The sequence below is a fragment of the Phoxinus phoxinus genome, assembly GCF_949152265.1.
Source record: "Phoxinus phoxinus genome assembly, chromosome: 5".
NCBI classification, from domain to species: Eukaryota; Metazoa; Chordata; class Actinopteri; order Cypriniformes; family Leuciscidae; genus Phoxinus; species Phoxinus phoxinus.
The window spans coordinates 15,285,277-15,309,756 of NC_136880.1; the positions used below are offsets into that span (position 1 = coordinate 15,285,277).

At 39.4% G+C, this 24,480-nt stretch overlaps 1 protein-coding gene across 1 annotated transcript; it reads left to right on the top strand.

Annotated features, from left to right (window-relative positions):
* Positions 1-13,289: 13,289 nt before the first annotated feature.
* On the top strand, positions 13,290-16,984 carry ptmab (prothymosin alpha b). The gene is made up of 5 exons (XM_079613063.1): positions 13,290-13,902; positions 15,817-15,879; positions 15,970-16,048; positions 16,146-16,240; positions 16,350-16,984. The coding sequence occupies exons 1-5, from the start codon at positions 13,858-13,860 to the stop codon at positions 16,392-16,394; spliced, it is 327 nt and encodes a 108-aa protein (XP_079469189.1). The 5' UTR covers positions 13,290-13,857; the 3' UTR covers positions 16,395-16,984.
* The last annotated feature ends 7,496 nt before the right edge of the window (positions 16,985-24,480 follow it).

The window sequence follows — 24,480 nt, forward strand, 5'->3', positions numbered from 1 at the left end:
TGTTAAAAACACACCTCCATACAACCTCGACAAGCAGGCGTGTTTTTGGAATAAAGATAAGACACCTTTTCTAGATATTCCTTAACTATAGAAGCTATTCTAAACATGGTCTGTCACTTCAGCTGCATCTGCGTGTTGTTGTAAGTCGGCGACGAGGCGGATCCGGATCCAGGCGAGACTCTGGCCCGTGTGTTTGCGCATGCCTGCAGTTGTTGGGTCGGGTTTCTCCGTCCTCCTGCTCGCTTCTGTCCGCCATTTCGCGTTGTTCCGCAGGGCTCCTCGCAAGTCGCGTCATGGAAGAACAATAACGCGTCTTTGTTTCACTGCAGTTGACGAGTGGAAACGCTGAAGAGCCCGTGCACGATATAATGAACACAAAGAAACACAGCGAAATGCCCGTTACACGCCGCATGTCGATTAAATAAGAGTGATAACAGTGGTTTCTCATGTTATTCTGTTTCATTTGATTCTGCATATTCCCCGTTTGAAATTGTAGCCAGTAACTTACCGGAAATGGACAGGACAAGCCATTTTTGTCGTTGTTGATTTACATATTGTTTTAGGTGCTAAAAAAAAAACATTTTATTAACGTATAGGCTACAGGATAAAATAAAATGAGCAGTATCCATATTTGATATTCGTTTTTGACAAGCTTATGAACTTTAAAGTTTGAACATTTTTACAGTTTTCTGAACAATGTTGAGCTATTTGAATAAACAAACAATGGTCTTCTTGTGATATGTGGCATTTAATCTATAGGGTCATTCTAATTTGTAAGGGAAAGTGACCATAGGCCTACGTTTGGATGCTAGACTGTTATCATGTGGCCTTTAACTCACCTTGGCTGTAATCATCCCATGGTCCTATTATGTAATAGTGTAAATAAACACGTTATGAATAATGTTTGCTAGTTATTGAGCTCTGTATATTTGCAGTATCTTGCTCAAGCCTCTGAGAATGACATTTGGGTGGGGCAATAATTATGTAGTCAGGTTGTTAAAACCTTTGTGTCTTAAGCTCTGACCCTAATACATTACAAAAGCAAGGAAAGGGTTGTCTTTCTACTTGTGTTTTGCATTTCACATGGATGTATTTAAATGGAAAGATAGCCAAACTGAATTCTAAGGTAATTGCTTTAGTGGTCTTGGTCTTTTGAGCAAAGCGCATTGAATAGAATGAATATTCGGAGAAACAATAAGAGACTTTTTGCACTTTGTCATTAGAGCATATCTCTGTTGGCTCCTGTAACCCTTCACTTTCTTTATATTTTGGTCTGGGGTTTGAATAAGTTTGGTTTGAACAGCAGCACTGTTATATTTTGCAGTGATCCACAGTTCGTGCTGTTTGGAAAAGGTGGAACTGGTTGATTGCTTGAAGATATATTCCTGCTCTTTTTCTTTTCTTTTTTTGTTTTTACTCATTCTTACATCAGTTTGTTTCTGCATTTACCGCGGTCTTCAAAAATTAATAGACTGTAATTTATCTTGCCAAGTTTCCATTTAGCCCTAATTCTTTCAGCGTAAAGTCATTTATTTTCATGTAGTGTCAGAGAGATGACACTAGATGGTACTAAATTGTCTTTCACTTTTAGGCTATACATAGGACAGATTGGAATGGATGTCGTTTTGGATAAAAGACTGGACATACAAATTAATAAAAAAACAAGCCGATTTAATGCCAGCTTTCATTTTTAATAACGAGTAACATTCCGATCTTCATTTTAAATTAAATGTGATTCATTTGGGTTTTCAAGATTGAATTTGATATAAATTACATTCCTATTTTTCCTAACAAAACATGATTTGAAACACATTCTTTTATTTTTAATATCAAAATTGTATTTCTGAGAATGTTGCTTTATGTTTTACAGAAATCTAATGGTACAAAGTATGAAAATTAACAATCTATCAAGATTTACTTGATTTTCATAGTCTTTAGATATTACTTATGAAATGCATTTATGAAAAGAATCAACAGAAATTAAACGTCTTTCTTCTTGATGTCATCATTGCCGAAGTTCAAATAAAGTGCAGTGACTATTCCACCTGGCTCGCGGTGTCACACTGTTTGTTTTGTGAGGATTTATCATGGTCAGTTTCAGGTCATGGAGTACAAGAGAGAGGTTTGGGTTGTTCCTGTATGTGTTGCTGTGTCTGTCCACAAGAGGAGGCTAGAGGACCAAGATCACAGGCACATGATGGAATGACTTTTGGGCCTTTTAGATGACACTGAAAGTAAGTGGAAAAAAAGGAAATCTTTTGAAGTCGCCACAGCTCTTCCTGTGGCTGCTTGTTTTATGGTCTCAGACTTTAGTGTGGGAGTGAGGAGCAGTTTAATTGGCCAGTCACTGGTAATTTGTTCTTGGGTTTAATCATTATGTGAAAGTCAAAGCATCTGGTCAAATATTGGATAGTTTGTAAGGAATTCAATTACAGAATCTATCAAGAAACGGCAACATTTCCGCCCAAAGTGGTGACTATGTGCATATAATGACGGTGGATAAACTACTAAGAACAAAGTCCAGTCCTGCCCATTTGAATGAGCTCCAAACTCGGTCCGATTGCTACAGTTTGATCAAGTCCTCTTCTCACAAAAGTGTGCAATAGTTAAAGGAATAGTTCACTTAAAAATAATTTTTGGAAACCAAACAGTAAATGTTCCCCATTGACTTCCATAGTATTTTGTTTTCCTACTATGGAAGTCAATGCGATCCATCAACTGTTTAGTTACCGACATTCTTCAAAATATCTTTTGTGTTCAGCAAAGAAAGAAATTCATACAGGTTTGAAACAACTTGAGGGTCAGTTAATGGTGACAGTAGTTTCATTTTTAAGTGAACTATTCCTTTAACACTTGGTAAAAATCTATCACGGTGACTATGAGGTTCATCAAGCAATATCATTATTTTGACGGTTTATATCTTGAATGGCAATAAAGAGAAAAGCTGTATCATTTCCCCTTTGTGAGCGAGCCGTGGACAAAAGCTGAGACAACATTAATTTTTAATCTGAAAGGAAAGACTGCTGTAATTGGGTCCATGGGAAAGTCTTTAGCTCCTCTTCCTTGTCCTCTAACCTCAGTTACTGTGGGAGAAAACGGTGTCAGTGTCTATGTTAGAATAATATTAACTAAAGGAACACCTTTGATCCATTACTTTGAGTCCCATGTGCTCTCGGACGCTTTGTTTTCATTGAGGCCCAAACCTTTTCATCATATTCAACCACCATTCATCATAACTGTACACTGAGCCACCAATTACACTATATTGTGTCTCTAACGTGTCTTAGTTTTATTGACACCACTCTGTGAAAAAATGTAGTTTGTGGACAAACTGGAAGATATATAGTCACAATGGTTGCTCTGATAAGCAGTTCTTGTCCCTGATGCCCAGTCGCTGTTTCTCTATTATTTTTGTTTTCTATGTGACTGTGAATGCTTCTTATTAAAGCTAATGAATAAATACACAATGCAGCCATTATGCCTGAGACATTCCTATAGTTTCATCGCACAATGTGTGTTGCTGCTGAAGAGAGGACTTCTTCAACGCCATGTGAATGAAAATAGCCTTGTCCAGTGGAGGGAAATGTTTCATATATTCGATACTATTTGTTGTGTCTCATTTTTGTGAACTATTTTCCGAACTATTTTCAGTATTAGAATAACAGACTGCCACGATCTGGCGTTAGCAGATAACATGCAGCAGATGAACAAAAGAGGGCAGTATTTGTGGGTAAATTGAGAGAAGGGGAACAGTTTTTAGGAGGGAAACCAGGATTGCTCTGCAAAAGGCGGGAAAGAAAGACAACACATACACTTCAAAGAAAAGTTGTCGCACTTGAAGTAAAAAAATTATGAATTAAGTTTAATTTGTAACTATTTTAGTAGGTTTTAACAAGGTTCAAACTTTGACTAGTTTTTATTTTTGGTGGAATCAGAAATGTTATCCTCTACTTTTCAGTCCACATCGTTCTCTCAGCTCTGTTCCTGCTGTTGCTCACTGTTTTCTTGATCATCTTCCCTGTATGGCACATTTATATGAGTTGTAGCACTTTAAACATGTACTGTAGTTTAGTGCACTTCAGTGATCATCTATGTAAAAACTCCTTAGCTTCAGGCACTTTCTGCTGCATACTCCAAATCCTTCAGTGCACTTTTTTATGTGTGTTAGACCATAAAGTAATTTGAGCTGAACCACTTCAAAGAAGTGAAAAAGGTACACAGAAATGTGTGAACAAGCATTTCCCCACAAATTATAGACATACAATGTCTATATTCTTCATACTAGGCCTGTAGATATAGGCTAAATATGTTTTTTGTTTTAAATGATGTAAAAATTGACTATAATAGGCCTATGTTCTTTAACAATTTAAGAAACTGATCCACTATTAAAGAGAAAGTTCACTCAAAAATGAAAATACTGTCATCATTTACTCTCACCGTCAAGTTGTTACAAATCTGTATGAATTTCTTTGTTCTGCTGAACACAAATGAGGATATTTTGAAGAATGTTTGTAACCAAAAAGTTGTTGGGCACTATTGACTTCCATAGTATGGAAAATAAATACTTTTTGTAAATGTGATGTAATGTAAATGTAAATGAACTGTAAACGATGAGAGAATACATTTTTTTGAGTGAACTATTTCTTTAATAAGTAGCCTAAATGTGATTGGAATATCTAATGTAGTTGTAGACGCTAGATGTGGGCCTTAGGGCCGGTTCACAGCACGCGTTGCTTTTAAATAGTTTTTGTATATAAACTTACGACTGACTCTTATGATGGTTGTGCCCTGTTTTGCTGCTCCTTTCAGCATCACACAAGAAATTAATTTTAAAACGTTGTGTCAAATTAAAGAAGTTCAATTTGTAAAAATGCATCTCGAGCAGTGTTGGGTAGGCTACACATTACAAGTAACGTGAGTTACGTAATCAGATTACTTTTTTAAGTAACTAGTAAAGTAACACATTGCTTTTAAATTTAAAAGAAAATATATTTTGAAAACACGTTGAGAGAAATCATGAGTAAGGGGCTGTTTACACAACACCGTTTTCAACTAAAAACGTAAGACTTTTTATGCGTTTTGGCCGTTCGTTTAGCCTACACCACAGCAGAGTTTTGGGTGCCTGAAAACGTAAACTTTTGAAAATGGGTTTCAAAGTGCAAGTTTTTGAAAACGGTTTCTGTGTAAACAACAAAAACCCAAATCTCTGAAGACGATGTTGTATTACGTGTACGACCATGCACATGCATATTACGTGTTCAGTCTATATTGTTTTATCGCCATCTACTGGCCAGGCAGCAGAAAACAGTGTTTTTAGTCGTTTTCGCGGATCCGTGTGAATGGGGATCGTCTGTACTGGAAAACTCAAACGTTGTTTTTCTCCGTTTAGGAGAACTGTGTTTTATGCATATTTTTGTAGTGTAAACGTATACCCTAAAATGCAGACGTGTTGTGTGCGCTGTGTAAACATGAATGTTTATGGCATTTCTAGACTAAATGTAAACATGCATTTAATCATCTCACTTGCACAAACTTATTCCTCAAAATAGTGAACAGTGAAATGCAAACTCTGCATATTACGCAAACCCGCAACAATTAAATATGTTAAATAACACACAATATACTTTATGTATTTAACCAATTTCTTTGCTGCTGACCTTCTATGATCCAATTCAACCATAATAAGCAAAAATTACTGTAGGTAAACAATACATTTTTGTTTCATTCTTGTGTTTTTTCATTGCTGAAGTAAGAGTGTTGAACTTTCTTCTCTTGCGTCCTGTTCTTCTGTGACCCAGAATGGCAGAACAGCAGAACGGTTAGTTTGAGCTGCGCCCTCTACTGTACAGGCGTGCATTTGCATTTCCTTTAGCCTGAGGCTTATTCATTTCACTTTTGATGTGAAAGGGCCTTATGTTACGCAAAAGTAACGCAACACATTACTTTGCATAAAAAGTAACTAATGCAATTAGTTACTTTTTTTTAGGAAGTGACGCAATATGGTAATGCATTACTTTTAAAAGGAACGTTCCCCAACACGGGTCTCGAAACACAATGCGTTCTTCTCCCTTCCACTGCGCTAGAAGACTGTGTCAATGGCTCCCTTTGCTTCAAATGTATAGAAGAATGTGAAAACAGAGCAGTGTAAATGTAGATGATACATACGTTAACAGAGTACTGAGGTGACATGGAAACAACCTGGGAGAAATACACTGAGTCGGCCTTACTGTACAAAAAGATCTGCCTGAAGCCCTAAATTTGAGACATATCAATTGCTACTATTACATCATTCCCACAACTTAATTTCACTGTCAAAAGGCACAAAGGGGTTTTTAAAAAATGACGGGAAAGTTTGCTGAACCTTTGTGTATGATATATTTCATCTTCCCTAAATGAAGCGTTGACCACCATGTGAACCCTCAGAAATCTCTGCAATCTTTAAAACTTTAAATCATATTTCTGTTATTATTCAGAAGTTGCTTATTATTGAAAATAACTTTGAATTAATCATTGTATCTGAATATTTAATAATAACCAACATCATTAGTATTTAATTTTTCACATTCTATATTATTCGATCTTGGGCGCATTCATTAATTTTTACTGTGAGTGATGACATGTTGACCGTTCCAAGATGGGGGACGAGTCGACGTGTCTGGACTGTCGAATGTGACATCTGCGTATACATATCTATGATTATAGTACTTTGAGGTTTATCTTGAACTTATAAAATCAGGCCCAGGTAATGGCATGGTTTCAAGCATGATATATTTGAATTCAATCACTGAATCCATTGCCAAAAACACCTGTCATACAAGCGACTCAAATGTTCACTCACTCAACAAACTCGCTCTGCTTTCACTCTCACTACTTCTGCTGCCATTAGCCATCTAACTGTGAAGTCTAATTCCACATCCTGCCAGCTTGACCCTACACTGTTTTGCTTAAGATGTGTGTTCCAGAGGTTGCATCTTTCATAACACATATGATAAACTGTAGTTTAGCGTCTGCCATTGTTCCAGCAGAATTATAAATGGCTGCGGTGACTCCCATTCTTAAGAAACCGTGCCTTGACCATAAACATGAATAATTACTGGCCAATTTCAAATTTACCATTCTGAAGTAAAATACTTAAAAGTTGTGGTTTCGCTATTGACATCTTACTTATGCTGATGGCCTTTTTGAACCTATTCAGTCAGGATTTTGCACATCTCATAGCACTGAAACTGCTCTTCTTCGTGTGGTTAATGACCTTCTTCTGTCCAAGGATTCAGGGTTAATAAACATCCTGATGCTTCTCGATCTAAGCTCTGCATTTGACAAAGTCTGCCATGAAATATTTATCTCTCACCTTTCTGACACCTGCATCACTGGTTCAGCTCTTTCCTGGCTCATTTACATCAGCGACAAAGTATTATATCACTATACAAGCATATAAATCTGCCACTGCTCCGCTTTCACAGGGTGTTCCTCAAGGTTCAGTTCTTGGTCCACTATTGTTCATCATTTATATATATATCCACTTGGTGACATCACATGCATGCATGGACGTCAGTTTCATTGCTATGCTGATTACATTCAAATTGACCTCACCACCAACTCCGATAGGCCATCCCTGCCTGACTCACTCATGTCATGATTCAGGGATATCAAGCATTGGATGTCCCTGAATTTCCTTAAATTAAATAATAACAAAACTGAAATATTGGTGAATGGCCCTGCTTCCTCAGTCAAACAGAAGGACCTATCCTTTGATATTGATGGGGTTCATGTTCTTTCCTTCTTCATCTGTCCGTAATCTTGATGTCTTATTTCATTCAACTCTATCTTTTCCCTCTCATATTTCTTCTGTTATTAAAAACTCTTTTTCCATCTTCGTAGTATTGCACACCTTCGATCTTCTCTCAATCTGCCTGATGCCTTAATTCATGCGCTAATCACATCACGTCTGGATTATTGCAATGCTCTATTTCTTGGCCTGCCCTAAAAAAAACGTATTGAAGGATTACAGTATGTTCAAAACTCATCAGCAAGAGTTGTCGCCTCCACCAAGCGTTCTGCTCACATTACTCCTCTGCTGCATGACCTTCACTGGCTACCCGGGGCATCACGTATTCACTTTAAGATATTACTTCTAACATTTGAGGCATTTAATGGTCTTGCACCTCCATATCTGTCAGATCTACTCCACTGCCCGGTCCCGGTCCCTTAGATCATCTGAACTTTTGTCCATTCCTCTTCTTCGGTTGTGTGTTAATTCCGTGTTAATGCTCCTAAATGATGGAATTCACTACCACTTACACTTCGTAATATATCAACGTTGTCTACCTTCTAGACTCAGCTAAAAACATATCTATTTAATATGTATTGGCTGTATGTGGCCTTATGTGTTTGCAATGTGTATGTGGGTGTGCAAATGTATTGTAATGTACAATGTAAAGCGACCTTGAGCTACGGAAGGGCGCTATATAAATAAAACTTCTTCTTCATGTTGCTGGAGCTTCAGCCACAACATATTGCAATACCGTAGACGTAGAGGATGAGAGAGAATCGTAGGCTACCCGAGGGGCTGATGCGCCTCCAGAGCTGTTCTAGTCATACGTTGTGGATATCTACATATTCAAATGAATCCAGAAAAGAAGGTATCACGATAAGCTGCGTCCAAAATCACATACTTCCCTACTATATAAGCGAAATGTACAAGTACCCGGATGACCTACTTGTGCATACAAAAATTGTGCATACGAAGGACACTTTACTATCCCATGAGGCCACGGGAGAGGATTTGTGAATGTGACGTGATGCAACTGACGCTGGCAGGTTATGTGATAAGAACAACATGGCGAAAGTACATCCGGATCACATTCACACTATATAGAACATACTTTTTTAGCGGTCGTGAAGTAATTATACTTAATCAAAATAAGTACCTACTAAAGAGTGCATTCGCTTTCGGACACCATAGTGATTTACAAGTTTGTAAATCTGGCATCCAGAACAGTTCGAGATAGATCCAGACAGACTCAACCAAAGTTGTGTCCCAAATCACACACTATGCATTTATGCACTATGTAATCAACTGTGTAGTGTATAAATTGCATACAGTAATTTTGTCATTTTACAACATAATTAAAGCTGCGACAGTGAGTGCATGAAGTGGCCAACATTACACACTTCATTTTTTCAGGAAATTAAGTGCATCATCCAGGTATTTAAAGTGACTTTTTCTACTCTGAATTTTCACTGCGCACTAGTGCACACTATGTATACTACGAAACGTCATAGAACAGTGCAAGTACGCAAATTGGGACACATCTCAAGTCTTGGAGATGGGGTAATTTGAGGCCTTTTTTCATCAAGCACGTATACCTGAACTATTATTAGCAATGAGTGACAAGTTACAAAATCATGTGGCGTTGACAGTTTAGGCTTACCTTGTTCACCTTAGGCTATTATTTTATTTAAAAATAACCGACATGCATTCTGTAGAGGTCTCTCTCACTTCCTATCTCATTCCCCCTCTTGTTATTGATCATTTCACCAAGGGCACCATGCCTAATTTATGACTTCACACTCTTGTGGCAAGGACAGGAAGAATTGGGTTTCTCCTCGCTCAGTCTGAACCATTCAAGCCCAAATTTTCTCTGGATGTGTATTGTTGTACTGTGCCATGTTTGTTTGTATGCATGTCTACGGCCCTGTTTACACCTGGTGTTAAGATGCGTTTTGGCCGTTCTGATCACAAGTAGACGAGGGAAACACATTCTCGTTTACTCCTGGTGTTTTAAACCGTCTCTTTTGTCCACTTTCGACCACTTCTGTCCTGATTTCTTCGAGGGGAGGGTCTTTGGAAGAGGGAAATGTAGGGGCTTTTTCAGATCTTTCAATCTAATGGATGAAATAAACTCACGCAATTTACACACGAACGCGCCCGGAGACGTCAAAAAAAACCATGAGAATATATCAGCTTTCGTTCGGCTGACAGCCGCAATAAGACCATGGCGAGAGAAATGAGTGTTAGAAATCAGGAATGGTGAGAGAACATCGCGCTTGGTACGTTTTTCATTTTTCATCTTCAAACCAGACTTGGGTCTCCAGCCAACAAAATGTAAATCCCGTCTGGCTAGAGCGCTTCCCATAATGTTCACGTGGTAGGTCAGTAGATGGAGAGAAGTGGCTTTTGTGGCTGTTTGAACGCATTCGACCTCATGAGCGTTTACACTACGAAAGCAATCCGGTCAAATGTGTTTTCGACTATCTCTGGAAGTGGACACGCTCAAAACGTTTTAGACCCATTTACACCTGTATTTACCGCCGTCCACTTGTGATCGATCAACCAAAGCGCATCTTAATAGGCTAGCAGGCGAAAACAGGGCCAAATGTTCATTGCAGCATTACATTTCATTGAATGGACAATTTCCCTTACTACACACTCTGTGTAGTAAATCTAGCTTAATCTTATGCCCAAAATCACTGATATCAAATAAAATTGCATACATGTTTTTTTTATGTCCCTGAGGAAGTATTTTGAGCCTCTAACATAATCGTTGCTGTATAATTGTCAGCCAGGGATGACCAGAACGCACTTGCACTCATTATGCTTAAAATACACCAGGCCAGTGTTATTACTTTCAAATGAGCACTTTCCCCCTTGCGGAAACGGCATCTCACTTCCAAAACATTCCTAAAGAGCAAGTTCAATACGGCTCTCTGAATCTTCTAGGAAAGCAAAGATTAAATCACTTTCAAACATCACCCACTAAACATTGGACGTCGGATAGACGTGCAGATCTATATTGGGTCCGTCGGTCCATGACCAATTCTGGACATCTATTCAACGTCCAAACTAGGTCCACAATTTGGACGTCCAACCATGACCCAAATTCGGTGTCATATTGACGTTCAACATTTGACCTTTGAACTTTTGGACGTCTATGACAGGTGCAGGGAATTTACATGAATAATATGTCATATTTTATTAGTTACAAATATCAACATGATTAATACATATGAATACAGATTGTTAATAATTATTTATGTTTTCCTGGAACTGGAGACACATACACAGGTGTAATGTTGTAGCTCAAAGAGTAGAGCGTTGGTGCTTGCAACACAAGATCATGGGTTTGATTCCCAGGGAAAGCAAGAACTGATAGGAATATAAATGTGTAATGCAATGTAAGTCACTTTGGATAAAAGCGTCTGCCAAATGCATAAATGTAAATACATGGTACAGAAAGCGTGTCCTCCACCCTTTTGAAACATGGGACTACAGTTATAGAAGTTGTATAAAAACGACGTCTAAAATTAGTCTAAATTTGATGTTGAAAAGACGTCCACAAACGACCACATTTGGACTATAAATAACCCTTACACAGAGGTCCCACAGACATCAATACTAGACGTGCGGTAGACGTCGAAATAAGACGTCGCCTGGCGTTACAAAACAACCCCTTCAGTGGAACGAAATTGGACGTCCAAAAATTACTTGGAGAAGACACATCGTCACATTGCGCAGTGGGCAAGCAGAGTTGAAACAAAGAATAAAACAAATGAGGGAGAGTATTAATATTGTAATCCCTGTGCAGAGGAGAGCATGTCAGTCGCTGCTGTAATACACGTTTCCCACTAGAGGGAACTGAGCGAGACACTTTTTATGAGAAGAAAAACAGGGAAATTAACAGCCTTATTTGATGAGGAGCATGTCTTGTTTTTGTTTTTTCAGAAGAACCTCATGGTGAAGGAGATATGTGGGTTGTTTTCTAAGGCATGGTGGTCTTGCACAGGGAATAGTGTGCCCTTGTCAGAAGAAGGCACCTGTCTGAAGCTCAGAGAGCGGGAAGCTATCGTCTGAGTTAGTTGTTTCACAGCCCTCCTCCACATCTCTCTGGCAGGTCCACGCATGCACAGTTTTCACTGCCTACTCATGAGGAAGTGTTTCTCTGTGTCTGTTCTCATGTACAGCAATATATACTCCGCCTCAGGGGAGATCAGCTTGAGAAGCAGGAAATCTGGCCTGATGCTAGAATTAAACTGGAGATTATTGGTGTGAGGAAGAAGTGTTCAGATTATGATTAAGCAGAATTTAAGGTAAGAGTAATTATATTGATTATATTACATTTATTATTATTTATATTTTATAATAATTATATATTTGTATCACATTGTTATTGTTGTTTTCATATCTATTTAACAAACAAAATGAAGAAATCATTGATTATAGTAACAAACCATATTTATTCATAACATGTAAAGAAGACATAATTTAATGACTGTTGTAGCAATCCATCATAAAATGATAATGCACTGTCATCGATATATGTTATATTAATTATAGGTGATGAGAATCCGTAATATTATAGCAAACTTAATTTTCCTATTTTTGTTAACTAAATGTTTACTTTGGCAAGATGGTCTATAGGCTATATGTGTTAGTGGAACAGTGGTTAGTGGTTATTATTGATCTAATAATATTATTGATCATCTAATAATAGTCTTTTTTTCCATTTCGTTCAGGCAAAACTGATTTGTCTAATAATATTATTGATCTAATCTTTCTTTTTTTTCATTTCGTACACTAATTAACAATCACACATTTGACCTGCTCATAAATCGCCACCCAGGCCAAGAATCTTCTCAAATCCATTTCCAGGCTTTCTCGCGCACTGAGGGTCATTACTTTGATTGACATCTCCGGCATCCAATAGTTTGGCGCAAAGCGTCAACTTTGGGTTCTGATCGTTTGGGCGTCCAATCAGATGCGCCCGACTGCAAGAAGCCTCGTCATCAAAGTAGAATTTGAATGTAGGTTATGATGAAGTATCCAAAATTCCCCTCCCCTCTGTGTTCGCCGGCGAGGTTATGGCTTCTGCTTTGTTCAAACGCTACTCTCATCCCAAATAATAAAGCACAAGACGTGTGTTGATAATGATTCTAAAATACATGTTAAAAGTCTTATTTACAGAGCCAAACTTGCAGAAGACGCGTTTCCATTGGTTGCAGCTTCTTACGTCGTGTGGTTAGTTTTTTTCTCGGTAATAAAAATCAGACTATGATCTAAAAACATGGGTTTCCTGTTCTGAAAGGGGTTCTGCAACTAAAACGGTGTGCCTGCTCGAGATTCAGCTGGTTTGTGCGCATTTTCTCCTTTCGTTTGTCAGATGAAAGGCGGCAGCGGTGAAAAGAGCTGTTTTTGCGTTTACTCAGTGCTAAGTTTAGTGCGAAATCGACGGAAAGGGGAGGGGCTGCATCTGGCATGAAAACAGCGTTTCCCAAGTGCCACCCCTATCACCCTACGTGCTCAAAAAACAACATTTCCGTAGTGTGCTTCGGCATATTGACTACATATCTATGCTACAATAGTCTTTGGGGTGATTTAGGGGTCAATAAGTCTAGCAGCTGATGTACAGACTAGCCTACATTTGTTAACTAATTCATTTCATGAACTTTAAAAGAGAGGCACGACTTCATATGTGAGAGTTAGTATGTCGTATCAACGGATTTGTTGAGAAAATGTGGAATTGCGTTGCACAGCTCTGTCTTGTATCGAGAAAAGCGGAGGTAGGAGGTGTGTCTTCTCTGTTGAAATACCGGCTGGGGGTGTGTCCTTTTACGTTTGGAAATACTTTCCATTGTTCCACTCTATTGCCTTGAAAACACACCCCCTCGGAGTCCACTAACCAATCAGATACAGCCGACCGCCTCTCACACCCCGCCCACAAATCTATATTAAAGCCTCCTTCATCACATGCCGTCGGCATAAGAAAGCTTCATTACAATAGTGATTATTGGAGGATAGAGGAGGATTATTCTCGCATTTTCCTGCGTTCCAAATTTTATTGATACACAATATTAATTATGGCCGATACTAAGGTTGACTCCGCGAAAGAAATCTCCGCAAAGGTAAGAACGGATGCCTCTAGATAAACTAAATTCTCCATATATATATATTTTTATTTTATTTCTTTCATTTGTCTCCTAGTTCAGATTTAACGCGAACGCGTCGGCTATTTCGGGTTGCAGCCGGAAAGAACCGTTTGATTAATTAAAGCGAAAGTGCGCGATAACTGCTCTGTAAGTGATTTTAAATTGATACATTGTGATGAGAACTTTAAATGGGATACATTGTAACTAGTTCAATAGCGCGTGCGGAATGAGAGCACATTCAAACGCAATTTCTCATTGTCCGGAATGTAACAGTCTGCGCGCGCGGCTTCTTTGTTTATACAAGCGTGTCGGTTCCCCTTTGAACGGCGTTGATGTGCGCTGGAGACGTCAACTGTTTTACCGCGTTAAATCCATAAACCTGTTATTCTTTCCATTTCGTTTCCTAGATCCTTAAACATGCATAAATAGCCTTATATGTTACACAATTTCCTTGTTTTGCTTGTCCTATGGTTTTATGGATTATGTACATTTCCGTACAATGTTTTGAGCACTCATTTATTCCTAAATCCGTTCATTCATTACCGGTTAGTTTGTGGCATTACGGCGGGTTTGAGAGCGCGTTGATCGGTCGATAGCTTCTGGGTTGAAAGTTTGCCGGTTTGTCTAGGCGGCTTGAAGCCTGAACCGATAGGAAATCTCACATATGATAAAGAAAAATAGAATTGGCTGCACATTTGACGGGATTAAAGGAGCAAGTTATTTCGAACTACCGCTGTTCGGGTTTATCATCATGTCCGATAGCGATTGATCCTGATGCAGCCGATAGGCTACGCGGAACTTGGATTAACGCTGCGGTGCATCGGTTTTCAAAGGCAAATAACACATTTTTGAAGTTTATGTATAATAAACAAGTGAATAAATTGCAATGTTACCCGAACTGTTTGACTAGGTTGTAAATTGTGGTGCCGTTGTCTCGAAAGCCCTTTACATTCTCAGAGGCAGCTGATATGCAAGCCCATCGAGTAGCCTAAGCTGTTTTATGAATTTCCAACGAGTTAAATATTTTTCCATGTAGTGCGACGGCAACGTGGGCTTGTTGGTTTACTAGTTTGAAGCCAGAGACGTCGGTGAATTTAAGGGGGCGGTCCAAGTTGATGTGGTTGATAAACGGCTTAAGGGCTAAAGATTATATAAACGAATTAATGCAAATATTTGCATGGGTAAGGGTCATTTAACTGTATTTGACAGGGCTTTAATTGAAAGCAAGACCCGTCAAAGCAAATTCAAGGAGCACACGATATTCTGACATTTATGACGGGTTGTGTTTTTTTTGCCGACGGTTTCTTGTCAATTCTGCGACTGCGCGAACTAAATCCAGGTTAACGTGACGGCGGTGTTTGCGTGCGTGCCGAACTCTGTCGTGTTCGGGATGGATAAGATTGTGAAAGCCATGCGTGCGCTTCTTTGTCTTTCATTAGAGTTCGGCATGAGCTCGCGGAACCACAATCCCGTGGTTCTGAATGATCGAGCTTGTTTGACGTTTTAAGCTTTTGTTTTTCTGGAGCTGCGATGTAAGCAAGTGCGTACACGCCAAAAATATGGTTGCTTAATGGATAAACATTTTACAATACCCACAGCCGCCGAGCCTCATAAAGTGTCAGATTACAAACGAGCTCTCTCGATAGGAGGCGGGAGCACGGAGTCGATGATGGACAGCACACTTCTCTGCGGCAGCCAATCAGGCGTCAATGTCAGAGGGGCGTCATTAGAGATGCAATTTAAATTTGTGCGCATAGGGGGCGTTTTGCTCACGTCAGTCGTAATCTGCATTGAGACTGCCTATTGGACGCAGATGGCTCCAAGCTGACAAAGTTTAATGTTTTAAAATACGAGTCAAGAGAAATGCATATTTTTTTTTTTTTTTTGTAGGACTTAAAAGAGAAGAAGCTCCTTGAGGAGAAGGAAAATGGAAAAGATGCCACTAATGGAAAGGTAATTAAATGCAGTGTTCTCTACTATCATCTACTTTGGTGTTTAATGGAGAACATGCACTGACCTTTTTTCTTTTAAACGTGAAAACAGGAGAATGAAGAGAACGGAGAGCCTGAAATTGATGACGAGGAAGATGATGAGGTAGATGAAGACGAAGAGGAAGGAGAGGGTAGGTGCAACGTTAATGCTCACAATTTACTGCCATGACGACAAACTTATTCGAAGGTTTTGTTTTAAAAATTGTGGCTGATGATCGTTTTGCGCAGGTGATGAGGATGAGGACGAGGATGAAGACGACGACGATCTAGGTGGAGGAACAAAACGGGCTGCTGAAGATGATGATGATGATGAAGATGATGAGGTACAAACATGAATCGCTATACCAAAAGAATACTGGAACCGAGTGATGGTGGTTTCCACTTTTTGTCACAGTTCGAGTAATTAATTTTCGAATCCCCCTTTTCTTTCAGGATGATGTCGACCCCAAGAAGCAGAAGAAGGACGATGACGATTAAAGGATCGTTTCATGTTGCTGAGCAGGTGTAGACGCCTCTGCTTTAACCCAACCGTTGGAGCCAGTGGCATTAAGGACTCAAATACATAAAACATGGTCATTTTCAAGTTCGTCACCCATGTCAACCAACTGACCCCCAATTCCAAATTTTCTAGAGGACCGACCACAACTCAGATTTCCAGCATTCGCAATGAAATAAGCAAGACAAGGATTTGTTTGTATTTTTATTTACATTTTATATTTTTGTACATATTGTGAAGAGGTCAGCCACTTTATCGTGATCTCCTGTGACCAAAACGGTGCTTCTTTATGAAATTTTACTTGTTTTGACCATGTCTCAATATTTCAACATAAAGACAACATGTATAAAATCAACAGCCATTGAACTCAGAGCATTCCAGTAAATTTTATGTATGAACTTTAGTTGTACCATAAACTAGTTTTTGTATGGGAGGGCTAGGCCAAAGAAAAAAGGAGTTTTGGTTTCTTTTGACTTTGTTTTGTCTGCATTATTTGTTTTACCTTGGCCTGTTTGTTGTATGTGTGGAGTTTGTTGTTCAACAATAAACTTAACTTTTATTTTGTGAGTTATACCAATATTTTTTTGTTTCAAAATGACATAAAATTGTTAAAAACAACATTGGAAATATATTTTCATTGACTCAAAGACCCTACACTCAACTTTGACACATTTATGATTGAGCTGCGCATTATATAAATGTGTCCGAAACGACTTTCTAAACCCAATGTATAAAGAAAATGAATAGATTTGATGTGGTTCAGTAAAAGCAGCTTTATGAGACCACCCAAACTACCCAAGACAACATGATAGGAAGTTATTATAATAAAGTGCATCAGATAGATGCCCAAACATGATTGCATAAAAGGAGTGCTTAATTTGCAGCACTTTGGAAAAACTAAAAAAATGGTGCCATTGATGGTTATTTTTAGTTCTCAACCAAATAAAATAATTCTCCTAAAAGCCATCCTGCTCCTTCAGATTTGACCTTACTGTGCAGGTTTTCTGTTAGGTGTGATATCCTAAAGGTTGATTTTACACTTATTTCTATAGAAGGGATCATGGAAGCATGCATTTAAAGGGACAGGTCACCCAAAAATGAACATTCAGTCATTACTCACCATCATGTTGTTCCAAACCCGTGAGACATTAAATCCTCTTCAGAACACAAATGAAGATATTTTTGATGAAATCTGAGAGGTTTGTGTCCCTCCATTGACAGCTTGACGTGCAAGAGCCAATGAGGTTCGTTCTCGTGTTACGCAGCACGATTGATGATCTGTTAATGTTCGCTGGTTAATGTATAAATGTCAATAAAACCTTTAATTCAATATGTTCATCATATAAAGCGATCAAGTCTTTTCAGAGAATTTGGACTAAACCGCTCAATTCATATGGATTAGTTTTATGATCTCTTTATGAATGTTTTGAAGCGTTTCAAAGTGGTAGTTGCGTAGCTGTCAACGGAGGGACAGAAATCTCTCAGATTTCATCAAAAAGATCTTCATTTGTGTTCTGAAGATGAACAAAAGTCTTACAGGTTTGGATCGACATGAGGGTGAGTATATGATGACAGAATTTCCCTTTTTGGTTGAATTATCCAATTCACACACACACACACACACACACACACACGCATAAACTCACATCTGCATCCTCGCCGCCTTCGCACAGCTGCAGGACATTTCCCCACTAGGCTTATAAACGCAGGTCATTTGGCTCAGTAGACGAGAACTGAATGTGTGTGTGTGTGTGTGTGTGTGTGTGTGTGTGTGTGTGTGTGTGTGTGTGTGTGTGTGTGTGTGTGTGTGTGTGTGTGTGTGTGTAAAACACCGGCTGATGTCACGTCTAAGAAGGCGTCTATTTCAAGTTTATATGTCAGGGTCACGTTTGAGGAGGCTGAATGCTTGTGGTCTAGACGTGAATGAGTGAGGACATGTTGGAGACTAAGCCACATTATGACTTTTTGTTCTACAGAGAAATTTTAGGGTGTAAAGGTACAGCAAAAATACAGAAAATTCACCTCAGAAAACAGCAACTTTGTATAAAATACGAAATAATCCACGTTAAATGTAACATTTCACCTCACATTTTGGCATCTCGTTCAAACACATTTCCCAGCGTGCATTGCAAGCACCTGCTTTGATCTTGATAAGAGTGGAGCTGCTCAGTCTAGACCGGATGGCAGATGTCGACCAGCCTCAACCGATCTCGATATCCCAGCCTTCACTGAAGTGCATCTCAATATGCAGGCAGCAGCTTGAGTGTCTGAGGCTTCAGCACCACTGCTGGTATGTGACAACAGCATGACGCAGATCTATCAAATATAGCCTAGCCTACATGTAAAAATGCACGTCAAAATGTTGGCTCCTGCAATTCAGTGGCATATCATATTATGACAAATAGCACATCGACTACATACCTCAGGTAGCATAGATAAAAAAGTTTGTGATAATGCTAAAATACTTAATAAACACATTGGTTACCACCTGGGATTAAGTGGAAACGAGGAAGTGAGTATTTAAAACATGCATTAATTGAAACACAGCAGAAAATGTTGGTTAACAAATTGTGAAAGAAGTGAAACTGCAACGCTCTATTTAAACAGCTTGCAGACTTTTAACGATTTCAGATACAAGTTAAAATTAAAGTAGTCTCTTTTACATTTCCCAATTTAAAAAATAATTATTATTATCTTACCAGTTGCGCAGACGTAATAAAACAACCAGAATCGATGGATATCCCGTTTAAAAATCTCTCCACAATAGCCTACTTTTATTTTTCATTTTGACTGATTAATGGGAAACTAAAACGCTTTACAGCTATTTAAAACTGACGAACCACTGGTAAAACACTGTCAGCGTCATGCTGAGGTTCGTGTAAAATGGGAAATGTCCTCATTAACATTTCCAACAGCGCGGTGCACGAGTTCTCGGTGGATGTGACAAACTGAAGCGCGCGCATCCCATACAAATCGCCAACCGTTTGGACTCGCTACAATTCACCGTCCTCTTCTGTCGCCTACTGGCACCCAAAGGCATCGCACACCAGCGACGTCACAGAAAATAATCTATAAGAGCACGTTCACCCAGAACCCGTTCTTTAGGTTAACCTTGTAATGAAAGGCGAGGCGTAACTTCTTTTAACTGGAAACGCGCTCTGTACGAACCGGATCAATGAGCAGTTACGTCTCAAAACACGCAGTGTCAGTGGCCCTGTATAATGTAAAGTGATCATGTTTTTGTCATGTTTAAAATATAATAATGGGTTAAACTAGAGTTCCTAGCTTTAATGAGAATTATTTGAAAAGAGTTAAAGTTTAATTTAGTTTAATATGTTGATATTGTCGAATAACCTTTGTAGGCCTATATGAAGAAGAAAAAAAAGAGTTCCCCCTCTCCTTCCAACCGTCATTGAGCAATTGTTAGTCAAACTTTACATTCTAGCCACGGTAAGTTCCCAAGTCTTTGTCTCCAAACCCTATACAAATGCAGGTGGCGGTTGCTTTTTAAAAACAGAGACATGGCCAGCTGTACTCGTTGATGCATTCAATTGGGGATTGGTGGGGGTGTGTATTTGGGGTGGAGACATACCCCCCCCCCCCCCATCATCACCACTACTATCATTACTTTCCTCCCCCACCATCACCCCCATCACACATTCACACTAGCTCGCCTTTTGTTACCCCACCTTTTTTTAACCAAAGCAGCTTTGCTTAGTAACGTATAGTCAAGGGACATCTTGTGTTGGATACGACAAGTGCCACAGAAAACAAATGGCAAGGGACGCTGTTAATTGTCCCTGAAGGCAAAGCTGTGGCTGCTTGTCCAGCCCAAAGAGATTAAGTGTAATGAGTGTCCTCGTGAAACACGATAGCTTTGAGAGAAAGGTGAGATGCAAGTGGTCCCCCTGTATTAGTGTTCAGGTGAAATAATTAGGATTAATGAGCACAGCAACCATCTCATTTCATGGGCTGGAACGGTCTCCCTGATTCTTCTTATGTAGATCTTTTTCTCAGGAGTTTATGATAAAGAATGCAGTTTCAGTTTTGAGTTCAAATGTGCATGCATGTACATACAGTATATGATTTATTTCAGAGTCATGTAGGGAAGTCAGAGATGCTCTCCTCTCTGCAGGCTGTGTGTCCTGTAGACATGTCGTTCTCTGCCCACTAGGTGGCGCACTTGCACGGCTCTCACAGCGTCATCATGTGTCAGGCAATAGTGGCCACTTTATTAGGGACATCTTGCTAGTACTGGGTTGGACCCACTTTTGCAATCAGAACTGCCTTAATTCTTAATGGCATAGATTTAACAAGGCGCTGGAAACATTCCTCAGAGATTTTGATCCATATTGTCATGAAAGCATCACGCAGTTGCTGCAGATTTTTCGACCGGACGTCCATGATGCGAATCTCCTGTTCCTTCACATCCCAAAGCTGCTCTACTGGACTGAGATCTGGAGACTGTGGAGGTTTGAGTTTAGTGAACTCATTGTCATGTTCAAGAAACCAGTTTGAGATGGTTTGAGCTTTGTGACGTGTGTTTATCCTGCTGGATGTAGCCTTTAGAAGATGACACACTGTGGTCATAAAGGGATGGACATGACCAGGAACAATGCTCAGGTCGACTGTGGTGTTTAAACGGTGCTCAATTGATACTACAGGCCCAAAGTGTGAAAAGAGAAACTTCTCCACATCATTACACCACCAGCAGTCTGACCTGCTGATACAAGGCAGGACAGATCTGTGCTTTCATGTTGTTTACACCAAATCCTGACCAAACCATCAGAATGTCCCAGCAGAAATCAAGACTCATCAGACCAGGAAATGTTTTTCCAATCTTCTATTGTCCAGTTTGGGTGAGCCCGTGTGAATTGTAGCCTCAGTTTCCAGTTCTCAGCTGACAGGAGTGACACCGGTGTGTCTTCTTCTTCTTCTGCTGTTGTCCTGCTTCAAGGTTTAACATGTGTGTTCAGAGATGCTCTTCTGCATACTTTGTCTGTAACGAGTGGTTATTTGAGTTAATGTTTGCCTTTATCAGCTCGAACCAGTCTGGCCATTCTCCTCTGACCTCTGGCATCATCAAGGCACCATCGCTCACTAGATATTTTATTCTCTGTAAACCCAGATGGCTGTGTGTAAAAATCCCAGTAGATCAGCAACTTCTGATAAACTGATTTGCTTAAATCACCTTTGTTCCCCTTTCTGATGCTCAGTTTGAACTTCAGCAGATCATCTTGACCACGTCTGCATATGCATTGAGTTTCTGAAATGTGGCTGATTAGATATTTGCAGTTTGCAGTTGAACAGGTGTACCTAATAAAGTAGCCGGTGAGTATAGAGTTACTGAAGGATCCTGGAGGCACAGACATCAAGGCCTCCCCCAAACCGAATATGTACCTTTTGATTTCATCCTTTATAAGATATGCATCTTAGTTAACATTTACATTACATTTTTATTTATATTCATGCTTTTAGCAGACACCGTATCCATAGCAAATTACACAAGGGGAACAAAAGCCACTCATCAAAGGGCCAGCAATATTCCTATACAGTGTTTATTAGAGTTTATTAAAGGCAAAATATACTCATATTGTGAGTGAAACAGTGGATGTTAATGAGAGTGATGGAGGATAGGATCCTTCATGTGTAGGGATGAAAGTATTGGGTCCTCCTCTTTTGTTTTTGGAAGGTTGTGTCTCTGATTATTGATATGAAAGTGAACAATAATGTAAGTTCAGGGCATTTAGAGAGTGGGTTTAGGAATGACCCAGGACCCTCCACACATTTCTTCCTCTTCTATTCACGCATGGAGCGATTTGGATGGATAACAGTAGATTACGTCATCTCCTCCCACCTCTGAACCATAGGAAATGACTCTTGCTTTCTAATATTAGATTTTGGTAGGATTCCAGGTGCCGGCATCTGAGTCTGTGTGTGAGCCTGTGAGTGTGTGTGTATGTGGACAAGATTGTGTCTCTCTGAGTGTCTGTGTTGTCTGTGCGTGTGACACCCGCACTGATCCTATTCTGAGCTTGGCTGTTAATCGGCTTACTTGATATCCTGTGTGTCTGTCTTCTGTCTTCCGTCTCAGCACTTTTGTCATATCTTGCTGTCAGATCACAGGGCAAGCTGCACGATATGCTGCAAGTCGAAGCTAGCTTTAATCCAGGAACAGTCTCTTTAGCTGTTAAAGTCAAGAAATATTGTACAAAATTCAGTTCTGGTCATCAAAATTTGAGTGCTGGTATTTAGTATCAGCACTGGCAGTTTTCTCTGTTTGTATCATTACACTGTTTATGCTGGTGTGTTTGTCAGTCTGTGCATTAGTGGTGGGATATTTCAGCAGTAGGTTGAATCTCTACACCAGTAGGTGGCGACAAATTATTTGTATGTTTCCTTTTTTCTTGTTTTTTTCAACCTAATGTTCAGCCAAAATGCCATAACCGGACCTTCCAATGCCAAATGCCATAATTTTGACTCTCCAATCATTTAGTCCGTTAAACTTTTATTTACATCACAATACAGAAGAAAAGATCTGTAGCTATTGTGAAAACTCGCGTCTCTTATTTTGAATAAGTAATTACTTCACAACCACTAAAAGAGTATCTTCTGTATTTTATGAATGTGTATATTATGAATGTAATCTGGATGTACTACATTTACCATGTTGTCATTATCATGTGACCCACCAGCATCAGTTACGTCGCTTCACTGTCATTCACAAATCCTCTCCCGTGGCCTCATGGGATAGTAAAGTATTTCATATATGGGATAGTAAAGTGTCCATCATTTGCACACTTCAGAATCTCACCGGGTGAAGTAGGTCGTACTTTTTGCCTACACTTTTACGAGTACTGTGAATTCGGAAATACTTAGTTTGTCACATACTGTTTTTCGCCTAGTAGTATGTTTAGCCACTGTTTAGTTCACTCCACAACTGCTTGTTGTTTGGAGATGCAACGGCTGTTCCTGCTTTTTTGCATTCATGTCATATCGAAATTACTGTAATAATGAGAATTCAGACTTTTAAAAAACATTCACTTCTCTAACTCGTAATTACAACTTGTAAACTGGCAATTTTCTCAGAGCTCCAATTTGTCACCTATTCTGACATGACGTGAATGCACCATTTAACTTTGTTTGGAACTATTTTTGTTGGTGGAGCAAATGGTGCGTTCACGCCATGTCTAGAAAACAACCCAGACTTTCTATACGGAGCTGTTCGCGTCCTAGGACTTGAAATTATGCGTTTCTGTGGCAACACTATTAACACAAAATGATATTCAAAAAAATTCTGTGTAATTTGGATAATAAATAGACAAAACCTCCCATCTCTCACCCTCCCATCATGCCATTAGGGACTTATTATAGCTACATTTATACTTGAATAAATGGAAGTTTTATTGTTTTTTTAACCTATTTTGAAGCAAGTGGTGGTCACTTGTGATAAACGTGGCACCACGATGTTAGCATGTTGTGGGTGGTTGCCAGGGCGTTGCTATGCAGTTGCCTTGGTGTTCTGGTCATTGCTTGGCATTCTTGGTGGTTTCTTATTGGCCTCAGTCAAAAGTGCTCAACCAAGTCTCTATTCAATTTTGGCCCCTATATATTCCCCAGGTCCCTGTTTCAAGTAATAGCATACATTTCCTCAACAAGCTGCACGATTTGAGGTATCATTCAAGCTTAGTGTTGCATGAGTTATGTATGAGCAACAACGCATCTTCTCTGGAAAACTGCATCTTCTGATGCAGGGCACATTCAGCGTGTAGCCAACAGACGTCCTTCATATTCTTCAGCTCAAGGAAACAGCCAATAATTCACTCCGAGAAGGGCAGACTGATACATTCCTTAAAGGAGCCACAAATGAATTATCACCCTTCCCTTCCCGATATGATGATCTGAGATACTGAGATTAAAGATCAGATTCATATTCGTATTTCATTATAGAAAGGAATAGATTAGGTGAAGGGATAAAGATTCCTTAACTACAATGCCCGAGTTGCTCTTTATTGAATTGAGTCTGATTTGGTAACACCAAGGTTATACGCCCAGCGCAGCATGGGA